General features: G+C 33.2%; 1 protein-coding gene across 5 annotated transcripts; it reads left to right on the forward strand.

Annotated features, from left to right (window-relative positions):
- Positions 1-432: 432 nt before the first annotated feature.
- LOC108456418 (uncharacterized) lies at positions 433-7,933 on the forward strand. Of its 5 annotated transcripts, none has more exons than XM_053030768.1 (14): positions 465-865; positions 2,043-2,195; positions 2,347-2,463; positions 2,552-2,636; positions 3,180-3,288; positions 3,383-3,450; positions 3,589-3,714; positions 3,799-3,909; positions 4,000-4,868; positions 5,157-5,357; positions 5,454-5,514; positions 6,238-6,351; positions 7,352-7,465; positions 7,574-7,933. In XM_053030768.1, the coding sequence occupies exons 1-14, from the start codon at positions 795-797 to the stop codon at positions 7,670-7,672; spliced, it is 2,298 nt and encodes a 765-aa protein (XP_052886728.1). In that variant the 5' UTR covers positions 465-794; the 3' UTR covers positions 7,673-7,933. The 5 variants fall into 5 exon arrangements, with proteins under 5 accessions (XP_017610498.1, XP_052886728.1, XP_017610504.1 ...); XM_017755018.2 differs by having other exon boundaries at positions 466-865; positions 2,040-2,195; XM_017755009.2 differs by having other exon boundaries at positions 433-865; positions 2,040-2,195; positions 3,799-4,868.
- The last annotated feature ends 17,857 nt before the right edge of the window (positions 7,934-25,790 follow it).

The raw sequence follows: 25,790 nt of genomic DNA on the forward strand, positions 1-25,790 counted from the left end.
GGTTTCAAATTTCATGATTCAGGGGCTACTAAGTCTCGAGTTTTACAGCTCTATTTTATTTTTTTGGGCCCGAATGCTATTCTTAAGCTCGTTTTTGTTGAGTTATTATTTGATTATCATCAATAAGGCATGACATCTTCGAATTAATGTTTTAATCTAGTTAAATTTATATTTTAATTATACATGACAAATGTTTCATTTTGAACTTATTTGGAATTATTTTGAGAATTAACGTGACATCTTATATTTCGTTTCACCATTAAATTTGAACGCAGGGTGTTACCTAAAAGGAAAATTTTTTATTCTAACCCATTAAAATTTGAAAACCTATAAATTAATAATAATAAATTCACATTTTAATCCTAAAATGATAAAATTGTTATTTAAAAATTATAAAATTATAAGTGTACAATAAAAAAAAATCACATTTTTACTCATAAAAGAATATTTTAATTTGGTCCCTTCAAAAATATTTCCCGTTGAGGTGAAAGTGAAACTTAACCCATTTTACCTCACATGGACTCATTTTTAACCCCTCTCTCTGTCTGTCCTGAGCTCCCTCTTCCTTTCCCTCTTTAGGTTTTATCACCATTTCAATCTTCTCCAATTCACATAGCGGAAAAGTGATTTAGTTCGTACTTTCCATTGAGATCTCGTAAGAGATAAAGGAGAAAACGAGAATTCTCCACCAAATCCCAACTTCAAACACCTTAATTGCTACGATTTTGTTTGAAGAAAGAATAATTAAGGGGAAAAATATGCCTAGATTGTTATGACTTTCGTTTTGTTGAAAAATGACCGGACATACCTGGCCGCACGATCGAGCTTCCTTCCGATATCAACCCTCCAGCAATCGTCGTCGCAGGTCGGAGTAGAAACTGATTTTATGATTTAATAGTACCCTCTCTTTTTTTTCATCTTCTTTTTCGCGTTTGTGTTGTTTTGGATCACTAAGAAAGTCTAGAATTCTAGAATTCGGTTTTAGCTAAATCCTATTACGTAGCTTGAATTGACCTAATTATGGATCACTTATTTCATAGATTTCGTGTTTGTACATTACTTTTTGCTTCTATTAATCGTCGACGCAGGTCGGAATTGAAACTGAATTTAGATTGTTGAATTTTATATTTTCATTTTTTTTTTCAAATTTTGCTTGTGTTGTCTTGGGTCACCAAGAAAGCTTAGAATTCTAGATTTTTGGTTTTAGCTAAATCCTATTCCGTAGCTTGGTTTGATCTAATTTTGCATAATTTTATTTTTTTGGTATATTTCTTGCTTACACCTTACTAAATGCTTCTGTATAGAGGTTATGCCTTTGTTAATATGTTCAATTCTTAGGAAATCTAATTAGATTGATCTGGTTGCTTGGAGATGTTATGTTGTTTGTGATTTTACGTTTTCTTGGTGCTCAATTGCTTTATTCATTATTTTAAAATATATTGCTCAACTGATTGGCGTTGCCTTTGATTGAAGGCAACAATAAAGTCAACTTTTACTTTATACGGATTTTAAGTTATTGTCATTTTCTCAAATTATTTATGCTATGTTTATGAATATGAATTTGAAGACTTGGATTTGGATTTATTTGCTATATAAATTCTTAGAAAGATATGCATGCATTGTATGTAAATTAGTCGAATTCAATATGATTATATATTTCAAAGGAATAAAGCTTGAATTTAATTTCAAAAATATCTATAGGTATTTCAAATTCACTACTAAATAGGCATCTAGCAAGTCAGTGAATTGAAATAATTTTACTCTCACTATTTTTAAAACCTAAGTCCATCTTAAATGAATGTTCTCAAACACCACCTTAAGTTTTCTACACTTTCACTTGCCACATTTCATCTATTTTAATTTCAAGTGGATTTGTTAGCATGCAAATCTTATTTCTTAGTGTTGTGTTCATGTAACTAGGGTTTATTGAGAAATAATTATTTTAAACTTGTAAAGGATCATGAAGCTTATTAAGTTTTTAGTTTTTGTTTATATGAATATCTTGCTTAAATGCAGTTCTGTTTTATTTTCCTTTTCAGCAGTAAAAATATATTACATCTGTTAGGGAAGAGAGAAGTCTCTCCTAGAACAAAATATGTACCAAAGAAGCAGTGGGGAGAAGCACCTAAACGAATTGTCTATTCTTCACCTTGGACTGAACCCATTAGAGATGCCAGACATGGTATTCTGTCATGGTACTTGACTCTTCAACTGTATTTGTTTTTTTTTCTATTTTTCATTTCTTGTGCAAGGGTAGCATGTCTTTTTTGAAAATCAATTTTCTGTTTTATTTTATCCTGACAAGCCATTCATAATCATTGTTGTTACTATTCTTTTCTTTTATAGGGCTGAGGAAGAGTCTTTGCTGCATTTATCAGGCAAATATTGTCCTCTGGTACCTCCTCCAAGGTCAACAATTGCAGCAGCTTTTAGTCCTGATGGAAGAACACTTGCTTCTACCCAGTAAGTTGTACTTGTGTGAATGTTCTCCTTTTCTTCACCAGATTTCATGGCTTGGCTTGTAGTATTTTCTTCGTCTTTTTACTTGTAGTGGTGATCACACTGTGAAGATTATTGATTATCAAAAGGGAAAGTGCTTAAAGGTCTTGAGTGGTCATCGGAGAACACCTTGGGTGGTGAGTACATTTTTACTTATTGTGCAAGTTAGGATTTGGTAATCCCTGATTGACTTTGCTGTTCTAAAATGTAACTTTCTTGTTAGATAATTTTGGTGGTATCTTATGGTAATCCTTACTGAAAATGATAATTCTAGAAGGCAATTTGTTAAAAGGCACAATACCTGTTGTTTCTTTAAGGCAAAGAGAATAACATAAGTGCAACGTCTTCTATTAATTTGGTTGCTATGTTACCAACCTTCTTTTACCCTGGCTCCTTAAATTGTCTGGGAGTTTTCTTCATGGGATAAGTGGTGGCTACTAGTTGAAGGCCTCAGGTGGCTTTGATTCCTGATGGCATCTGGTTTGCTATGAGGCCTAAGGTTTAAATGTTTAAGCTTTTACTTGAAAACCACTTAGCTTGACTTAGAGCAGGGTCTAGATGAGCTTAGGTTAGGTAAATTTAAAGCAGTTATAGTTTAGTATGCAGTTTATGAATTATTATGCTTTGATAAAACAAAAGAGTTATATAGCGTTGTATAAATCCTAATGGAGCTTTTACAGGTTAGATTTCACCCAGTGCATCCAGAAATTCTTGCAAGTGGGAGCTTGGATCATGAAGTTCGTTTGTGGGATGCAAAGACTGCAGAGTGTTTAGGATCTCGTGATTTCTGTACTTCCCACTCCAACAATTTTTTTGTGATTTTAGAAGTGTTGTTCTTAAACTTATTATGTACATGTGTTCTTGCCCACTTTTACACTTGCAGATCGTCCAATTGCTTCCCTTGCTTTTCATGCAGAAGGAGAACTTCTTGCAGTTGCATGTGGTCACAAGGTGTTGAATATTGCCTGTGATCTTGTCATATAATGCCTTTATGCTTGAAATTCTTATCTCCGCCTGCATTATATCCTTAAGCTTGTGAAGCATGTTTATGTGGGTCTCACAGCATTTACGTTTTGTATCATGTTTCAGTTGTACATATGGGACTACAATAAGAATGGAGAGGGTTCGTCACCAGCCATTATATTGAAGACACGACGATCTCTACGAGCTGTACACTTTCACCCACATGCTGCTCCATTTCTCTTGACTGCTGAGGTAAATTCTCCAATGTTTTTTTCCCTTTTTTTGATTTTTTTATTTCATCTATCGTATGGATTACATTATTGGACTGATATGCAGGTGAATGATCTTGACTCTTCAGATTCTTCAATGACAAAAGCAACATCGCAGGGCTACTTCCATCATCATCCTCCTGCAGTTTTTGTGACATGTGGTCAATCTAGTGATCAGGTCGGTTTGGCTGCTGATCCCTCCCTGATGTCATTGCCTTGCATGATTGTGCCTTCATTTTCCATAGATGATTCGAGAATGGATTTGCAGTACGTTAGTAGGCTTGTTGGGTCATCTGGTACGCAGGCTGGGCATTCTCCTCCAATGCAATTTCAAACAGATACAACAATGGGAGAACAGTATAATAGCACAGCATCTCCCATGGAGGCAGTTCCTCCAATTCCTTCTCACTTGTATTCTGGTTCAGAGAATCTTGTAAATACCTCAGTTGCTTTTAGGATGGAAACTGGTGCAGCCGAACCCTCTTTCAATGCTATGGTTACTGATGAAATTCAGCCTATAAGGGAAACTGAGGAACCTAACTCTACTAACCGCAGTAGTTATAGTAGTGCACAGAGGCGAGTGCCTAGACATGTTTCTGATCGACAAGATGCCAGGGAATTTCGGCCACTTCTGCAATTTTTACCCTTGGGAGCTATATGTTGGGAGCTTCCATTTCTGCAAGGGTGGGTAATGGGTCAACAAACAACTTTTCCCTCAATGCGTCCTCATAGTGACACTGGTCACGAAAATTTAACTCAATACACAGGGTCTTCCTCGATATTGCGGCCTTTGGTCGGTAATGTGGAGGCTGCCGCATCTTCTTTGGGAATATCCAACAGTATTAGCCAATCCGGGGTTTTTGGAAGAATTGGATTGCAAAATATTTCACGGTCTCGCTTAGTTTCTGAAACTGGTGAAGTTCCTGTGCCTAGCAATTCTCTGCATGATGGCACTGATGCTGAACGAATTATAAGTCGACTCCAATCTGAACTTGCCACATCAATGGCTGTAGCTGCGGCTGCCGAGTTGCCTTGCACGGTGAAGCTTAAAGTGTGGTCATATGATATAGAAAATCCTTGTGCACTACTAAATGTTGGCAAATGCCGCTTAACCATACCACATGCTGTCCTTTGTAGGTAATCATCTTTTATTTGTTCCTACAGTTTGATGCTCTTAAATTTGCCTTTGTCATTAAACACTGCTTTGTCTCTAAGAGCTAATTTATTTTACTTGGTATGCATTCATCTCTTATACATCTCTCTATGCACAAGACATTGCAAATTTCCTTTTTATTTGTTCAATATTGTTCCATCACAAAAAGACTTGGCTTTCTTAAATTTGTGGTTGCCCTCTAATATTGTATTTCATTAGCATGTCATCCTGTTTATGTTATGGCAATTCGTGGCTGCATTATGTGTTCGCAGTGAAATGGGTGCACATTTTTCACCTTGTGGGAAATTTTTAGCTGCTTGTGTTGCTTGTGTGCTTCCTCATTCGGAAGCTGATCCTCGATTACAGGCATTGGTCCATCAAGATGGTGGGGCTGGAACATCCCCAACTCGACATCCAATCTCAGCACACCAAGTCGTATATGAGCTTCGGATATATTCCCTTGAGAAGGCAACGTAAAGTTCATTCCTTTTGTGCTCTAGTACATATTGTTTTAGTGATATTTGGTGGATGGTTATCTTATCCATGCAATGTTCTTTGAAACAATGCAGCTTTGGTTCAGTGCTTGTTTCGCGAGCAATTAGAGCTGCACATTCTTTGACATCAATTCAGGTCAGTTGCTTGTAATTGATAATCTCAAAGCTTGCTACAGAAGGTACCAGTACTGAATGTTAGCCATAAAAAATAACCACAATGAAATATCTCCTCCTCCCCTCTCCCCTCAACAACCCAATTCCAACATATTAATCAACAAAGAGAACTCCTCAAGGATGTGAAACTGTTTTAGTCATCGTAATTTTGGTATTGATGCTCATTCCCCAGTTTATGCTAAGTTCTGGAATTCCTCTTTTTTTGCCTGATGCCTTCACATCGAACTCCCAACAGTTTTTCAATTCATTATTGGAAGACATAATTTACTTTATATTTTACCAAGAGAATTGCTTCGTTCCTTGGATGCTTAAAGTTGTTCCAATCATGGTTCATATTGCGTAGTCAGCTATGACCAAACCAAAAATGTCATGGGCAACATGATTTGGCCATTGGAATCTGTTTGTTCCTACCTTTTCTTTTGTATTGATGGTATGATATATCTGTTAGAATATCAGTACTGGCTGTTGCTCCAGTTAGTATGTGATTAATTTGTTCAAATATTATTTTTCCTTATTTTAATTTCTGTTGTTACTAATGCTTAAATTTCTTACATGCCATTTGTATAAATGAATGGAATTAGAGGTATTGTATTGGCCTTCTGGCCGAAAAAAAAGGAGGTACTGTATTGGCCTAGAATAGGGGCATAAATGTTTCTGATTTCTGTATTTAATGTCACGCATGCAGTTCTCACCGACTTCTGAGCACATATTACTTGCCTATGGTCGGCGTCATGGTTCTCTTCTTAAAAGCATCATAATTGACGGAAAAACGACGTCTCCTATATACACAGTACTAGAGGTAGAAGTTCCTCTTAAGTTATTCTATATTTTCTGCATATTATGAATGTCTTTTGTCCCTCTGCCAACAGTTTTCTCTTCTCTGCTTCTCTATTTCAATCTGGAATATATTTATTGATAGAATCTGTTGGATTGCTCTAAGTAAGGTAACGTGGAAAATTCAGTTGTAAATGATTTATTATATTTCAAGCAATGTTATGATATCTGACATGGGCTTTGTCCAAATTCACAATATTTGGATTATTGAGAAGTTAGTTGACTAAAGCTGTACGATTCATTTGCTCTTCAAGATATAATCATTTTTTGGTACTGTTTTTTTAAGACCCTAATTGTTAGTTGAAGATGTTTATATACTGAAATCTCAAAACTGAATTTCAAGTTACAAAAAATGGTTGACACAGTAAATCTTATAGTCTGAATGTCTGATATTATATTAACTTCCAACTGTTTGGAAATGAACTGTATCACAATTCTATAGTTGTGGGATATCAACTATTCATGGATGTGGGTCCTGTGTGGGCCTACGTTATGGTTGTTCAACTTCCATTTCTTTATTCAATTACTTTTAGGAAGTATGGTCCTTATGGACACCAACTTTCATTATACATCTTATATGACCCTTTTTATATTAAGATTTGCTTTCAACTTTGCCTATTCTTTCCAATGTTTGGCTTGATCTTAGTTTGAACCTATTTTTGATCAATCTACTGTTGATTGAATTTTATAATTAGATCAAATTTCACTTGGTATAAATCAATGTGAATGTATTTATCCATATAAAACTGTTTTACTGGAGTTAATGTTGTTTTGATCTTATAACCGATAATTTGTTTGGGTGAAGAGGGGAGCAGAAGGATTTTACTTGTTGCTTGTAATGCGTTTAATCTTACATGCATTGTACTGCCAACTAGTTGATATAATGCTTTTCGAAACTTCATCTTTCTTTTCTGAGTTTACAATGTTGGGAATCTGGCATAACAGTGTGTTGTTTCGTCCATCAGGTATATAGAGTTTCGGATATGGAACTTGTGAGGGTACTTCCTAGCGCAGAGGATGAGGTAAATGTTGCATGCTTTCATCCTTTCCCTGGAGGAGGTCTTGTGTATGGAACCAAGGTTGGTGTATCTAAATAAATAAATGGTGTTTTATTTGCCCACAATATTCTTGAACCACAAACCTAGTAAGATCATTAGTCCATTAACAAAGATTGCTACTAAACGCAGGAAGGGAGACTGAGAGTGCTTCAGTACGATGGTGCTCGAGACACCAATCACAACACATCAAATTACTTCTCTGTAGAAAACACGGCCAGAGTAGAATAGCAAGAGTAAGGTTTAAGTTATTCTTCCTTCTTGTGGTATGCCAAATCCGATGACCATTTTTCAGAAGAAAACATGGCTGCCATAGAATAGCAAGGTCGTCCTTATTGTGGTATTCAGGATCTGATTAACCATTTTGGAATTAAAATGCCACTATCCACTGATATTGCTGCATTGTAACAACAGATTACCCATTTTATCCAGATGCTGGCTGGGCTTTTAACTATTTGAAGTTATTTGAGTTTACAAATCAATTTCTTATAACTTCTAAATTGCAAAAAAAAAAAAATCCCAAAGTTATTGGTGTAGCATATATATATATATATATTTTTGTTTATTATGGGAATAGAGAGAGAGAGTTGATGTTTCCATTGTGATACTAAGTCATCAAGATGCATTGAATTAATAAGGTAATGTTATTGTTTATTGATTGTTGATGTTTCAAATTCAATATTTGATAACGTGAGATGGAATATAGATCCGAAAGATATAAAATGATTTGATCCATCTTAAAAGGTGGAAGTCAAACTCTTGATGGGTTTATTGGGGGCAGATTTTCAAACAACTATTTTAATTCATGTCTTAGGGTTTCTCCATGATAATTGCATATGGTATTCTGGTAAAGTACAGCTAAGAAACAATATTAATGAGCTCCACTCTTTTGCACCAAATAATTTTGTTCTTCTATCATTTTAATGAATCATTTGGGTAGGCTATGTTACAACTTATTACTACGTGGGTTTTGTTTAGTTATTCGGTATTAAATTAGTTGATTTTATATATCATTGTAGTTGATTGGACATATATTTAGTATTTTCAAATAAATTAATAAATTAAATAATAATTAATTTATAGCATGTATTCGTGAATATATATATATATATATATTTATAAATGAGGTTTTAGTTCTTCAAATATAATAAGGCAAAAGAATGCATTTTATTTAGTAGATGTCTCGTGGACTTGTGACACTAACTCAATTATGGGATTTAAAGTATAATATAAATATTCACACAAAAATATAATTTAAATAACAACTTACATATCACCTTTTTTTTTTTGACTTGAAATAAATATTAAACTCACATATAAATTTTGATTTAATTTATAACGTGGTTCATAAACTTTAATTATTTTATAATTATACATATAAAATTATATTTTAATTTAATTTTAACAAATCACTAATATTACTTTCCACGAAGCAACATTTTACATTTAAATATTATCAACGGCAAAGCTATAGGATCAATTGACCCATAGAAAATTTTTAAAAATTATTTCATATAAAAATAATTTATGTATCATCCTTCTCCATAGAATCTTAAAATTATTTAATATTTTAAATGAGTTTAATTTTTTACCTAAATTTAAAAATAATTTAATATTTTATTTAAATCTTTTCAATTTTTGAATCAGAATTTAGTGGTTTACTTTTATTTATTTATTTATTTAATTGTTTGGTTGCTAGGATTAGTATTTGAAATCAATTTTATGGAATCGAAATATTTAAACAAAATCAGTTCATCTATTATAAATTGTGATAAATTTCGCTTAAACTTTCATGAAGCCAAATATACGAAATCGACTTCTATAATGTAGATACTAAAATCGTAATCCCATGTATTTAGGAGTTCGTTATATAATTAAAAAAAAAAAAAAAAAACCACACACACACTTTGGTCGGCCATCAATGGTGGGTATCATTATTGCTTTTAATTTAAAACAATTAACCTTGTAAAATATTTTTGTTGAATTTTTTAAAATTTCCAATGATTTTGAAATTGGATCAGTAGTTAAATCAATTAAATTATTGATTTTTGTGTAATTTATTCAATTCAAATAAAATTATTATGAATATCTTATTTAGTGGATATTCATCAAAATTAAGATAAGTGTTGATGTACTTTAAATTCTAATAATTATTAGAAGTAAATCTCAACTTCATTTATATTTCTTTTATTTATAAATAGAGACTTTTAAGAAGCTTTGTAAATATTTCAATTGATCAATAAAATACACTCTCTCTTTTGCTCTCCCATTTTTTTTGTTCTTTACTCTCTGCCTATTTATTTTATAACACGTTATCAACACGATTTTATTTTATTTTATAATAAGATCACTCCAAATCTGTTGCTCAAGTTGTTATCGATTGCCTTCAAGAGCTATTGCAATTTTCGTCTTCATTTGAGGCCTGCACATTATGGATAATCATTATCCAAAGAAATTTATATAATCCTTATGTAGGTGATGACAACGATGTTAAAGATCTTCAGGTATATTTTACTATAATTTATTTATTATATCATGTTTATTATAATTGGAGACTAATCATGACAACATGAATAGATAGATTTTCATTTGAGATCCACACATGTTTGCGATGGTGATTATAAAATAAAGAATCTATTGGGATATTTATAAGTTCGTCCTAGTAAATTTATTGCATTCCCCGAAGTGAACGCAAAAGAAAGTATAAACCAATATTAGTCCAATATTTGATAGTACAAAATTAGTCGAAAGCTTCAGAAGAGCTAATATATTAATATCTTGTAATGGTTAATCCATTGGTTTTAAAATATATTTATAATGGATCTCATATTGAGATTGATTGTGAATGGAGAAAAATTATATTTCACATGAATCACTATTGCTATAAATATCTATTTTGAAAAGATGAAAAAAAGGAGGATTGAGTTATTGATTATTCTTATTATTAAATTAAATTGACTGTGACTTTTTTGTAATCTTCTTTGTCATCATCCTCATTAAGGGATTGAAAGTAGAATATTTGACTGTGAAAGATCTACTTATGAGTAATAGAATATGGTAATTTTATTTAAAGCACGTTATGGTTGGATGCTCTTGAAGTTATAAGTTTTCTTTTTTAAAAAAAAAACTGAGTATAACTTTACAGTATTCAAAATAAGTTCTCAATTAAAGTTATATAGAAAAATATTATTGATGAGAACTTGCAAGAGAGAAAAGTTATGTATGAAAAGTTATTAGTTATGTACATTTTGCATACCTGGAAAATAAGATTCAGTCTCAAAGTTTATTATTAATAGATTTTATTGGATTCAAAGTCTACTACTGGAGTTTAATTTGCTTACTTCTCGATAAAATTGTCAAGACTCAACATAGAAAAAAAAAAAGATTTTGGCATATTCCCTAAAGCAAATATTGCAAAATTATTTGGAAATTATATTTATTTTGTTGACTTAGTAACATTATAAACTTCACATTGATTTAAACATTTCTAGTAGTAAATGTCACAATAGTACTTATATATGGATACAAAGTAAAATGAATGACAGTAAAATTATCAATTTGTCACAATTTATATTGACATTATTATTACAATTGAAATGCATGTTAAAGTAAACCAAAAGTTTCTTGATACAAATACATTTACTAATTAACATAACTAGTTAGACCATCTTAGATCATATATGATGCGAAAATTAATTGAGAATTTATATGAACATTCATTAAAGAACTAAAAGATTCTTTAATTTAAAGAATTCTCATTTGTTGCTTGTTCTCAATGAAAATTGATTGTTAGAAACTCACTAGCTAAAATTGATATTTAATGTCTTACATTTCTGAAATGAATATGAGCTCATTCATCCATCATGTGGATGATTTTGATATTATATGATTTTGGTAAACACATCTACAAAATAATCATATATGTGTTATCAACTTGCAACATGTTGTTTGCAAGATTGCTTGTTTAAATAATTAATTTTAGATTATGTAATTAAGACAATTCATATTACTAAAGCTTATGAGTTTATATCTTAGTCTTTTATTTATTGAGTTTGAAAAACTTTTGTAAAAGCTCATTATTTATGCGCATAATGGTTTAGAGAATTTATTGATTGAATGTTTTTTATTAACATGTAAACCATTACTTATAATAACTAAGTGTTATACTTTTGAAATAATTAGCTCGAATATTATAAAACACTAAAAAGGTGCAATAAAAGAGCCATAGGGAACAAAAACTCCCTCAAGTTTGTACAAATTGAAAACAAAAACTCCCTCGAGCTTGTACAAATTGAAAAAGCATAAACCAACCCAATTAAAAACTGAACCAAATAAAACAAGAAACCAACAAAAATTATTTGGTAAAGTTGTTTTGGAAATGAAGCGATGCCTGAGCAAAAATTGATTCTAGAAGCTTTAGAAATAGACCTTTCTTCTCTCTTCTTTCAGATCTGTTCATCCTTACCCCTACAATCTCTTTCGACCACTGCTGCAACACCCCAAACCCAGCCCAGATATTATGGCCGAATATGATAATGTTACAAAGACGTTATGGCCAAATATGATAATGTTACGATGAAAGGTTTTGAAAACAGTATTATTTTGATAAAATTTTGTATAGTTGTTTGAGAAATCATCCAAATTTTATAGCTCATATTCGTTTATAACTATTACTGAAAGCGTTATTTAATTAATTCATTTTACAAAACATAATTTACAGTGGTAGTCTTAGAAACCATTATATTTTGGAAATTTAGTTTGTGTATTCGGAAAAAAAAAACTTTGTTTTCGAAAAACCGTGACTCTAGTCAAACACCGCAATAAAAGTTAAAACGCATCCAAAATCAAAATAAAAATCATCAGTCTGGAGAGTCCAATAATTACAAAACTCCCAAAAATAATCCTTAATTTAAATAAAATCCAATATTTAAAACAGTTTACGAACTCGTGGTCACCGTGAGACTCCGTCGCACCGATCCGTCTAAGTCTGTGGATTATCTGAACAGAACAGACAAACATATGTGAGTTTTCATAAACTCAGTGTGTAACCCAACAGAAATAGACATGCATTACATACAGAAATCTCATCCGCAGTCAAATACAGATTCGGACTGAAGTCTATTTCAGATATAGATAACAGAATCAGATAAGCAGAACAGATATACAGAATCCTACCCCCATCCTCTACACACCAACTCTGACCATCCCATCACATCATGTGGGGTTAAAAACACCCACCCATCCCTACACACCATACAGTGTCGAACCGATACATCACAGATAATATGCAATCGAGCTGCCAAAATATAGGCGAAAGGTTGTCGTACAGATCACTTCCTCTACATACGCGATTCCCACCCCAAACATATATAAAGAATACAGATACAGAAATATCGTGCTTAACATGCTCGTATACAGATAACATATATATTTAACAGAATAGTCAAACGTGCATAATGGTGTCCTACTCAGAGCAGATTATCAGAAGATCATATCATATAATTTAGGGTTTGGTTAGCCTTTATCGACCCTGCGGTAGGCCAACAGTCGATTGGAACGACCCGTGCAACTCTAGGGAAAATTTTAAAATTATGGGCCCATATGCCATTACGGCCCACACGCCCAGATTGGCCTTACCCATGTGACCCACAGGCTTGGCCCATAACCCATACGCCCGTATGGCCCACACGGCCACACTCATACATTACATGACCGTGTCTTACATACGGCCGCACCTTCGTCAAACACACATTCGTGTCTCGCACACAGCCAACCACACGGCCAGGCACATGTCCATGTGGCGTCGATAGAATATTTTTTCAGCTTTCTCCGAAACCCGATTTTGGGCATTTTATGAACACACCTGACACAATTTTTATGCGAAATCACTCCCGAGCCAACCAGCACCTAAAATCGATACAACATAACTTCCAAAATCAGTTTAAACTAACAGTTAAATCGAACTAACGGAACCAACAACAGTGAAACTCGAGTGTACAACGCTTACCCAAATTCACGAACGAATCCGACTACGGTTCTGGGAGAGAAGAGTCCCGTTCTTCACGATTCGCTGCTGCCAAAAACACAATTTCAATACCAACGGAAAATCAACAACGTTCAAAATGGATTTAAAAGAAAATCTCTCTAACCCGAACAAAGCATTCTATCACCACTTACCAACGTACAAAAACACCGAATAGCCGAAATACCAAGATTGAACAATTAAATTGATAGAAAAATGTAGAGAAAAAGGGAAAACCAATGTCAATTTTTTTTAGAGAGAAAAAGAGAACCGAAATTTTTGAAAAAAAATAAAATTAGATAACCCCAATATCCCAACTCCCCCTATCATCTCAACCATAACTACCCATTCACTCAGACTCCCAATCCTATCCAAAACTCTCTCTCAGCCAACCCAGAAAAAATTAATACACTCACTCCCTTAGGGATTCAAACACAAGACCTCCAGCACAACCACCTATTACCACTTAAACCAGCAGGCTCATTCTGATATGAGTTTACTAAAGCTGGACTATAACCCAACCCACCAAGGATAAGGCTAGGATTAGAAAATAACAAAATTTTCAAATGTGGAACTTGAACCCAAGATCTCATACACATACCAAAAACACTTAACCACTGAAGTAGATACTCATTTATGTTAAATATTTACAGAAATAGAAATAAATTATTCAGGGTGTTACAACTGCTATAGCAAAATTAGGAATATTATTAACTAGATAAGTATTTTCTCCCTTTTGTAACCCTTCTGTTGCTAGAGTATGTGCTACTTCATTTCTTTTTCTTAATGCATGAACAAATCGACAGATTTCAAAATCGTTCTTTAACTCTAAAATATCTCTAATATAAGAACTGATGGCTGATCTATCTTCCAAATCAATTTGAAGTTTCTTGATAACTGATAGGACGTCCCCTTCGATCAAAATATTCTTAAGACCTAGAGCCACACCCAAAAGTACTGCTTGTTTGCATGCTAGGGCTTCCGCAGCGAAATATAAAGGTATGTGTTGGTTCAAAATAATTTTTGAAGTAATAACCTCACCGTCAAAATATCTAGTCATCAGCCCTAAGCATGAAGTTTTTATGTTGTTTTTGAAAGCCCATCGAAACTGATCTTGAAAGTGTCTGATTTCGGTGGACACGATACTCCTACAACATCCCTCTTCTTTGGTAAACTTTTCATAATTTCATCAAACTCATGTATGTACTTCAAAATCTATTGAATAGTACTCTAAATATTTTGTTTCATACCTTCATGTATTTCTTTATTTCGACCTGTCCACATAGCCCACAATGCACAAAACACCAATCTCTTATTTGCGTTTGATATAGTATCATTTAAATACAGTAGCCATTCTGAAAAATTCCCAAAATTTACTGTTTGGTACCATGAGAAACCTAATCGGTTCCATATGTCTTTGACAACCACACAACTTAAAATGCATGCTTCATAGTTTCATTCACATTCTAACATCGGGGATAAGTTGCAGAGTTGAGAGTACATCTGAAATGGAGATTGCTAGCTGTAGGAATAAAACCATTGTAATTTCTCCAGTTCATGATATTTACTTTTGTTGGAAAATGTGTCTGCCAAAGTCTTTTGTAAAAAATCATTGTATCTGTAGAATTATTGTCTTCTCTTGTATCTAATCCCTATAAAAGCAATTTGTATCGATTCTAGACTGTATAGATGCGAGTCTTTTCTTCACACCATACCTACTTATATTGAATAAGAAAGTTTAGACGGTATTAGACATAGATTATAAACTTTAATAGGAAGTCTTTATGTTGTAATTAAGCCATTAGCATGTTGTATGGACGGTATTAGACATAGATTATAAAATTTCCTTATTATTTCATTAAGGGTAAAATGGGAAATGAAATAAAATGTCATAATATAACATATTACAACATAATAATAAAACCATATTCATCATTTTCATTTCCTAATTGCTAAAACTAAAGAGAAGACAAAAAGCTAGGTTTGGCCATCTATTTAGCTCAATCAAGGTTCGTTTTTTGTTCGGTTTTTGATAATTTCTACGTTTTTGAGATCGTTGCTTAGTAATCTTCAAGACCCATGCTTTAATTTTTGATTTTGATGAATATTTTGAGTTGTTCCATTGTTGATAGCTTGTTATTTTTTTTTGTTTGATGATGAAAAATGAAAGATATGTTTTAGATTAATATGTTTTGTATTGGAGTTTTTGATGATTTTGAGTAATTAGGCCTTAATTGCAAAAATAATAATTTGAGGGACTAAAATATGAAATAAATTGAATATATGGACTTGTTTGAGAGTGGGTAAAATTCAGCCCAACATAGGTATAGGGAAATTTTGCATATTTTTGTGTTTTGTGCAATAGGGACTAAATTGTAAAATTTGTAAATGTTAGGGGTAAAATGGTAATTTATCTATTTATGCGCTTTTGGACTAAATTGAGTGAAAATATGTTTGAATGAGCTTAATTTGAATATGTTTAGATCAAGAACCAAAGAAATCGGATTTGGACCGGGGGAAAACGAAAGTTGCCGACTAGCAACCCCGTCCCGTTTTTACGACGTCCGAGGTAAGTATATAAGCAAATAGACGTGTCTATTGATAACTTAATGTTTTATTTACTTTCTGTTAAGAAATGTTAGAAACTAAATATATTATGGTCGAATATGATTAAATGTGGCTACTACACTTCCAAGTTTGATTCGACCGAGTTACAACGTCCGAAAGCCCCGTATGAACCTTAGGAATAGTTAGGATACATATGTCATGACATAGGATTCTGATATATGCGTGCGAGTAAGTCCATGGCATCGATTTGTGATTCTGATATGTGTTTACGAGTAAGACCTTGTCTGGGACAGTGGCATCAAAATGTGGATACATGTAAGACCACGTCTGGGACGTTGACATTGTATGATTATGTGATTATCTGTGTGTCCTATCCAATTTCGAATGATCGGGCAAAGGTAAACTGAGAATGAATTGTATATTACGAGCTAAATAGTCAGGTATGAGTTAACTTGATGTCTACTTAAGATAAGGTAAGAAAGTACTATAGTTATGTGCTGTAAATCATGTACAATGCAAATGAGGATTCCATGTGTATTTGGATATGTGAATTCGGCATTTGGATGAATAATTTGTGTAGTATTGAAATGTTACTTAACATGTGTATATATATAATTTGTGTATTCAGCTGCCTAGGTATTATTTATACATGGGATGACACTTGATGATTCTTAAGTTGCATAAAAGAGTAAATGAATGTGTGGTTATTATGGCTACTAGTTTGGAAGTTGATTTATATTGTATTAAATGATTGTATATGTATTCGGCTGAGGTGGTTAAAAATGTTAATGCATTTCATTTAGTTAATATGAATCAAATGTTATTGAGTTGTTTATTGCTTATGACTTACTAAGCTGTGGTAGCTTACTTTGTGTATTACGTTGCTCTATTTTATTGATTTTGAAGTCAAGTTATAAGCTCGGGGATTGTCAGCCAAGTTCACCACGCTATCTACTGCTTCGGTACCCTTAAACTAAACTTGAATTATGGCATGAATAGGCTGGTTTTGAGGTTAAATATTTTGGAAATGAATGTATATATATAAGCCATGCGAAAATGACTAAACTTTTATATATAAATTCGGTTATGTTAGGCATTGGTTATGTTTATCTTAGTTTTATAGTTTTGTGCTACGAATATATAATGTTTGTGATAAGTACTATATGCTTGAGAATGGTTTGCTTATCATGTCTAAATTTGGTCTTATATGTTTTTGGTTAAATGTTCAATGTGCTTGGGTGTTGATAAATATTATGTGTGTTACATGAATAAAAATTCGGTTAAATGTATAGTATACATATTATATACGTACATCATTAATAAGTTCGGAGATGGTATAAAGCATTTGAAATACATATAATTGCATGAGGTAGATTCGATGTTCACTAGTGAAGTATACCAATGTTATGTTTGATGTTGGAGTATACATATCATGAATTGAGAATGGCTTTAATCTTAGATTCAAATTCGGTTCGGTTGTGTCATGGTCTAAGTTTATTATGATTATTATGCATGGTTTAAATTGAGTGTTCATTTATGGTCTATATTAATGACGTGAATGACTTTCCAATTCTTATTTGAAAAGTAATGCATATTGAAGTTTAGATTTATATAAGGATTCGGTAATAGGTCTTATTAAGTTAGTTGAGATTTTTAAATGTTATTCGTGTATAAATGTATGTGCTTGTAATGTAGTTGATACGTTCATGTGCATGGCAAAGTGAATTCATTAGGTATTTATAAAATATTAAATATGTAATAATGAAATGAGTTAGCCAAGTAGACATAGAATTAAATTGGGTTATTTATAATAGAATGTTTGTTATTAAAATTAGTTAATTTTTATTTTTTTACATATGAATTACCCATAGTTAACCCATTAATGCCGCATAAATGTGAAGGAAATGGGTTAGTAGTGAAATTTAGTCCAATGGATAACTAACTTGTGTATATGCACGACTTGTATAAGTATAAGTATAGGACAAATATTCCGCAAGGAAATTATTGATACACTACATGTTCTGTATATTCAGTGAATTGTTTTAATATTTGTATATTTTGAAGTATGGTCTACCTAAGCCATGTGGTGAATGATAATAAATTTATGATTAGATATTAGATTGAATTAATAGCATTGATGTGATTTAAATCTTAGATTTAAATCTTGAATTAATTTGAAAATATCCGGAACTGTGTTTTTGTTTAGTAATGTCTCATAACCATTCCGATGACGGATACAGGTTAGGGGTATTACAGTTTTTATCTTAGTAAAGGTTTTAACGAGACACATTATCTACCAATGGACGTTCAATAGGGAGTATTATGTATATCTTATTAAGTGGATGTCCATTAAGATCAATATAAGTTTTGATGTGCTTTCAATTCTAATAGTCATTAGAAGTAGATCTCTACTTTATTTATACTTCTTATACCTATAAATAGAGACTTTGAAGAAGCTTTATAAATATTCCAATTGATTAATAAAATATGTTATCTCTTTTGCTATCCCATTTTCTTTGTTCTTTGCTCCTATCTATTTATTTTATATAAAAATAAATTATTAAAAATTCATAAAAAAATTAAAAAATATTAAAAATATAAAATATTGTTCAGCTGATTCAAACATTGATTTAACTGTTTTTTAGTCTAGTCCAATTGGTTTATATTGCTTCATAAATCAACCAATTTTTTATCTCTTTTCGAATCAGTATTCCAATTCAATTAATCCAACCAATTGATTTGATTCAGATGACATTGCACCTCTAGGAGTTGACATTGCACCTTTAGAGTTATTTTGAATCTAATTCCATATGAATGTGGTAATTTCAAATTTTAAAAAAAAAATAGAACCATTCTAATTTGGGTTAGCTTAAGATTTAAATAATTTTGAGTTTGTGTTGATTTTGAGTTTAAGACTCAAAGTTTTCAAATTGGGTCATTAAAGTTTAAATTATAATGGACTATGGTCATTTTGAACTTGAGTCAATTTAAGTGACTTGTTTTAGGTTATGTTGTTCTAGTTTTATGTCGTTGTGGGATTCAAGTTAGTTTCAAATCAATTCAGTTTGGTGTTGACTTTTTACGGTAAATCGAATTAAGTCAAATTTGAGTTTAGATTGATTAAATTAAATTTTAAATTTTAGATAAAAAAAACTAGTTGGGGTATCGGTTTGGAGAAAGAAAAAATCGATTGAATTGTAAACTAGTTCGAATTGGTTGAATCGGGCTAAAAAACTAGTTGAACTAGAGATTGAACCAAATTTTATAATTTTTCAAACAATTATTTTTTAATAATTTATTTATTTTGAACCGATCAAATCAAGAATTGATTGTTTGATTGGCTTGACCACTAGTCTGGTACCAAAAACATTACTTTTTTACATGTAGAGTTTTATCAAAATTTATGAATATCTATACTATACTTAAAACCCTCGATTGAGTTGACATTACAAGTCAATTAACCATAAACTCAATTGATCGATTGAGTCTTAGCTCGATTGGTATGAGTATTGTTGCCAATGTAAGAGGATGTGAGTTCGACTACGCTGAAACACATTATCCTCCTATTTATAAGTTGGGAAGAAGCTATAGATAATAATAGACATTATGTCAAAAAGAGTAGATATGATCAAAATCTATAATGAAATTGTTCAAAAAAAACATCAACTCAATTAAGAAATATTTGGAAGGCATGTTTTTATATTTTTATATAAAATCAATAAAACCTAAACAAGATTTAATCTTAGAAGAACATAATTTTTAAACATTTACATATTATTTTTCATTTGATGTGACATTTATATTATCAAAATAATAATTTAATATTAAATTATTATTTTGATAATATAAAGTACATAAAAAGAAAGTGTAAACTGTATTGTTGTTCATCCAATTTTCATAAGTTTTTATTTTGAGTACAAGGAAAAAAAAGGGTATTTTATTAAAAAGGACCCATTTCCAACATTATTTACGGAAATGAGCCAATTAAAATATTATTTATCTGAATGAGCTAAAAAACTCAAAACACCCCTACATGGAAGCGTTTTAAGGCAAATTCTCAGAAAAGCGCATCCTCGAGGGAGCGTTTTTGCCATGTTAATAGAAAACGCGCTGACGTGCAAACGATTTGCTGACATGGAAAAAGCTCTCCTACTAGAGCGCGTTTTAGCCCATGTTTTTGCCCTAAGGGTCACCTCCAACAGTCATGAAAAAAATTATAAAACCCCCACCTATTTTTTTAAACAAAATTTCCTCTAAATTACATTTCTTCCTCAAAAAAGCTCTCAAAGTTTTTAATTTTTTTCTAAATTAGTATTATTTTTTTATAATTTCTAAGAAATTTGATCGTATTAGTAATGGCTCAGGAACTAATTCATCTTGACCATAAACATATCTCGGTCGATCAAATGAAAATGACAAGGCTTAATTTCAAATTTTTAATATTATTTTTTTTCATTTATGTAATTTTAAATAATTTTTTTATAACAGTTGGTAAATGGGGTGTTACAATGTTATATTTGTTATATGTCTGGTCTTCCATCACTGTTGATAGAAAATTACTGAAGGGAAGTGGGTTTTTGGCACGTGGCAAATATAGGTCGGGGGTACAAGTTAGACCCAAAACTCATCAGCGTGTTCATAGAGAGGTAGAGACCCGAGAAGTACAAATTTCATCTTCCATGCGAAGAGTGTACAATCACTTTGGAAGACATGTAGTTACAATTGGGGTTACCGATGGATGGGTCCGTACTCACCGGATTTGCTCAATCTGCTAATTTGAGAGCCATATGCTACGATCTTTTAGGTGCGATTCCAAATAATATTTATAGAGGTCGAATCAAGATGGGCTAGTTACGAGACACATTCCCGGAGCTGGGGGATGATTCAACTGAAGTAAAAAGAATACGATATGCTCGGGCACACATTCTTGAGATCCTCGAAGGTTATCTATGCTGGACAAGTCAAGAAACCTCATACATCTAAGGTGGCTGCTGAAACTTGTCGATTTTAGAGCAGTTGGAGAACTCAGTTGGGGTTCTTCCGTGTTGTCGACATTGTACCTAGAGATGTGCCGGACAATGCAACCAAACAAAATCAAAATTAGAGGTTGCCTCTCACTACTACAATCATAAGCTCGGCTTCGTTTTCTGTTTTTACATCCTCGAGTGAACCACTCGTATACATTCCCACTCTTAACGAGGTAAAATTTATATTAGATTTTACATTTATTATATAGATTTAAAATATAATTTTATGCTAAAATTTTATTTAATTAGGTGGAACCATTCGGCAAGTTATAAGGAATACCTACCGCTCTTGAAGATATACGGCTTCTATTAGACCAACGGTCAGAAGCGCATGTAAGTATATATTTCATTTTGAACTATATATACATAACATAGTCATTTCGTATTTAGTATTTAGTATTATGTATATAACTAATATTTTTGTCACATTCATATAGTTTTAATGGACACCATACGAGAATTTAATAATTCGGGCAGTAATTCTGGACGAATTCTTACAGAATTCGAACATTTGGCATGTTAGGGTCTCATTGATCAACTACTCTACCGTCGAGATGCATCAAACGGATAGAGCGTTGCGACAATTTAGATTTCGACAACTGATTCCTGTGGCACCTGAGGTGCTCAATGAAGAGCACAAAATTGACTTACAGCGACCGAATATGCATTGGCCAATCTTCTTGTCGGAATACATCAAAATGTGGAAAAATCAGTATGATAATATACCTACTTGCGAACCGATTATCGTTCCAATGTTAGCATACGAGTCAGATTATATGCCATGGTTTAATATCCATGGCAAGCCATATTTGCTCTCGGAAGAGCAGATGCGTCGGCAATTCCGTGTCAAAAGAAAACGATGGGGCCCTTTAAATCAAGGACAAGAGCTAACGGGACGGGCCCATCAACAGTGGCCACACAATCATCCACACCACAACCCCTTCAGATTATGCCAGGTGCGTATCTTAGGCCTTATATGTTTCCTTTTTCCAGTCTTATGCCAGGTTGGAATGCATAGCCCAGTGCATCTCCTTTCCCGATAGCTCTGACTCAACCTACGATATATAGGCCATCATCGCACAAGGGATCACACGAGGCATTGTCGGGGAGCTCATCTCATTTCCAATCTCCATCGCCTTATAGGATTCAAACATCTTCACTGTGAGTGATGCAAACACCTCTGCAATCTTTGTTCTATCAATGTGGGTCATCCTCTCAACATCCACAACCAGAACAACTATAACAATGACCAGAATCTAATCCCTAACAAGTATAACCCTCTCCAAAAGCTAAACCAAAAAAGAATCCAGCGCGTAACCGTCGACCACCCCCATGTGGCACTGATTCAGAACGACACATGCATTTATTTTTTTAATATATTTATACAAATTATTTTTATATTGTTTCATTTAATAAAACAAAAGTTGTTTTGAATATTTTGTATAAATTATTTTTATATTTTGTCATATTTAATAAAATAGAAGTTCTTTTGAATAAGGTAATACAAATAATTTTTTCATAGTTTATTTAACAAATTAGGAACTATTTTGATTTGGACATGTTCGAATTGTATGACCTAGGTTTCTACACCACCTGCACAACTTCTATTGGTTCGTTCTTTCCTGGGTATCCATATTATCATGTATTCTAGTTGAACAAGGTCGACTTTTTGGTCTGCAACGCAATTCTCTATCCGATAACAACTTAAACAGAGCAAGCAATACAGACGACCGCTTACGTTCATCTGAAACTGGTGGGAATACGTGTCCCCACACGTTGTACATGTATTATAATTTGTACATTTCATCGACATAGCTCATGAGATCTAAACGGAGATTCTGACAAGCTGCAATTACATGAACGCATAGATAACGAAGTGCGTCAAACCTCCTACAGTCACAAGTCCTATTTCTCAAGTGTACACAATATTGTCTAATGGTAATACCTTAGTTCGATCTGTCAAAATGTATCACATGGAACCATAGGTTGTCTCGATCGTGACACACTGTGAGCATGGAGTTGGTCCGTGCCTTCACCTTATTAATTTCTTACACTACCTTCCGATACCATACATGGCCTCCCTGCATTTGACCTTTATAACTTGTTGCTCGCTTTTGAAATAGTGTCTCTAAACAGAAGTATGTTTACCACACAACTGAGGTTATCAACAAATGAGGCGTTCCTTTTAGAATAGAATTTATGCATTCAGTCAGGTTTGAAGTCATATGACCATATTGTAGGCCGCTATCGTATGCTTGTGTCTACTGATCGAAAGACATGTTACAAAGGTAGTTTACGCCTTGATCATTAATTGATCGCAAAATCGCCAACATCTCATGAAAAATGTTCTTATTGATCTCACACTCTATCAATATAAGTGGATAGCGATAGTTACATATCACTATTCTATTCAGAACAAATTGAATATTACAAATGAAATAATATTGGTGGCAATTAAATACCCATGTTACCCACTTGTCGTCGTTTGATGGTAGACCGATATTTCCCGTGGTAGTTGGACGCAACGTATCTTAAATAATATTAATGGTGCATACGATCCTATAGGCTTCCCTATCGTTCAATTGCGGCTAGTATTCTAGCGCTTCGATCCGATATAATGCAAATATCAGGTTGAGGGTAGACATGTCTTCTCAACCTAGAAAGAAAGAAATCCCAGTCATTACCTGACTCTCTCAGTGTTATTCCAAACGCAATTAGAAGGATCCTCCCATCGCTATCTTGTGCCATAGCTAGCAGTAGCCAATAGGTATATCTACTATACATAAAGGTACTATCAATTTGTATCAATGGCTTGCAGTACACAAATGCGTTCCAGCATTGCTTAAAGCTTCAGAATAGACGCTTGAACACTTGGCATCCACAGAGCAAGCGGTCGTTGTAGTACGCAGGAACCGTTTCAAGGTCTGTTACGTAACCTAGGACGTACCCCTCCAGCACCTAACACCATTGTCGCACCTCATTGTATGAAGCGTCCCACCCACTATGCATCTTATTTAACACCTTCTGCTTAGCTATCCAGACCTTGCGGTAAGAAAGGGTGTACTTGAATTAGCTACGAATATTGACAATTAAGACTGACATAGCACTCCTAAGATCTGCTTTCACTATCGGTAGTATTAAGCCCGCCATCATATCTGAATCTATCTTGAGATGATCTTGTGAAACACCTGTCAACCCATAAGTACGTTAAATAATACAACACGAAATAATAATGGTAATATTTAAAAAGCCTAAACACCCAGTGATATTGTACCGACAACACACGTATATGGACCTTTGAACTGCTTTATCTCCCACAACCCTATCCTCTTCTTAACCGAAGCCATGATTTTTCATGAACATTTATCGTCTCGCGCTACACACTTGGCCTTGAACTTCTTGGATTTGGATTTAACCACGTGGTAGTTAACCCTATTCATAATGTTATATTACTTCAATGCACCGAGAAAACCATCCTTACCAACTTTCAATTCACCTAAATCCAACAATAAACTTGTGTGGTCGTGCCTCTTGTATGGTAGATCTGGAAACTCCAATGCATCATCTGCTGATATATTGACATTATGCATGTGGACTGGAGACGAGTACATCGTGAATCGTAGATCTTCTTCTTCTTCATCTGAACCTCTTTCACTGTCTTTAGGTTCGACTAGAACATATTCAGGTTCAGAAAATAAAGCAACTTTTGTATCATGGGGACCAGGCTCTCGAGGTGGATCCACATTAAACTCATTATCCGACCCACCAACATCTATAACGTACAAGGTCCTTTCACCGATGGACGTCGTAGGGAGTACATCATCTCTTCTCTCGGACGTTTCATAACATCCCCAATCAGATACGTATTACCAACCACTAGAAGTTGATGCCATTCTCTAATACGTATTTTCAACATTGAACATCGACCCACCGAGGTGTATGTCTCATCCACTAATAGAGTGTCGTGCAGGGGTCGTGTATTCCATACTACCACAAAAAACGGACTCTTCCGTGTTATAACTCCCACTAATGGAGTGTCTGGAAAGGGTTGTGTATTCCTCTCGAATAGTAGTAGATGTTAAAGTCGCAAGTGCTTCATTTGGCAATGAAAATTCCACATACAACTTAAGATAGGGTGATCCACTAACGAGATGAATCTGCACCATTACCTCCAAGCCATAAGCACATTTGATATCAAATGACTCATATGTCACAAGATCAACCGAAGCACAAAATTGATACTTAATAGACAAAACTCTCATTGGCATTGTTCCAAAGATTTTACACCTAATTCTTTTACGAAGTTCTATCAAATCTATGTTCTGGTTAAAAATCAGTCGCGCTGTGTTCTTTGATAAAAAAATAACGCCGCTCTCGATGTCATGGACCTTACCGTCATAGTAAATAACAAACATTAATACGTTCACTTATTTTCAACCAAATTATCTATCTAAAGAAATTCAAAACAAAAAATATTATGCAAAAATATAATGATTCGTATAAATATTAATGTGATAAATCAACTTATACCTTCTCAAATTCTTCAATTTTTATTCTTTTGAACTTCTTTAATTTCTATCCTTCTAAACTTCTTCAATTTCTCTTGATGTAACTTATGCAACACGATAATGAAATTTGGCTCTTTTATAGCCTAAGGTCAAGCAGAATGTACTGTACAAAAAGAGTGTCCAGCTAGGAGCTTTTTTCAGTACTTTTGCTGATAGTGCATCCT

Source organism: Gossypium arboreum, chromosome 7 (genome assembly GCF_025698485.1).
Source record: "Gossypium arboreum isolate Shixiya-1 chromosome 7, ASM2569848v2, whole genome shotgun sequence".
In the NCBI taxonomy this organism is placed as follows: Eukaryota; Viridiplantae; Streptophyta; class Magnoliopsida; order Malvales; family Malvaceae; genus Gossypium; species Gossypium arboreum.

Coding starts and splice junctions, on each gene's coding strand:
- LOC108456418 (XM_017755009.2), top strand. CDS start 795: ATGACCGGACATACCTGGCCGCACGATCGAGCTTCCTTCCGATATCAA. Junction 866..2,039: donor TCCAGCAATCGTCGTCGCAG/GTCGGAGTAGAA, acceptor TTTCCTTTTCAG/CAGTAAAAATATATTACATC. Junction 2,637..3,179: donor ATCGGAGAACACCTTGGGTG/GTGAGTACATTT, acceptor GAGCTTTTACAG/GTTAGATTTCACCCAGTGCA.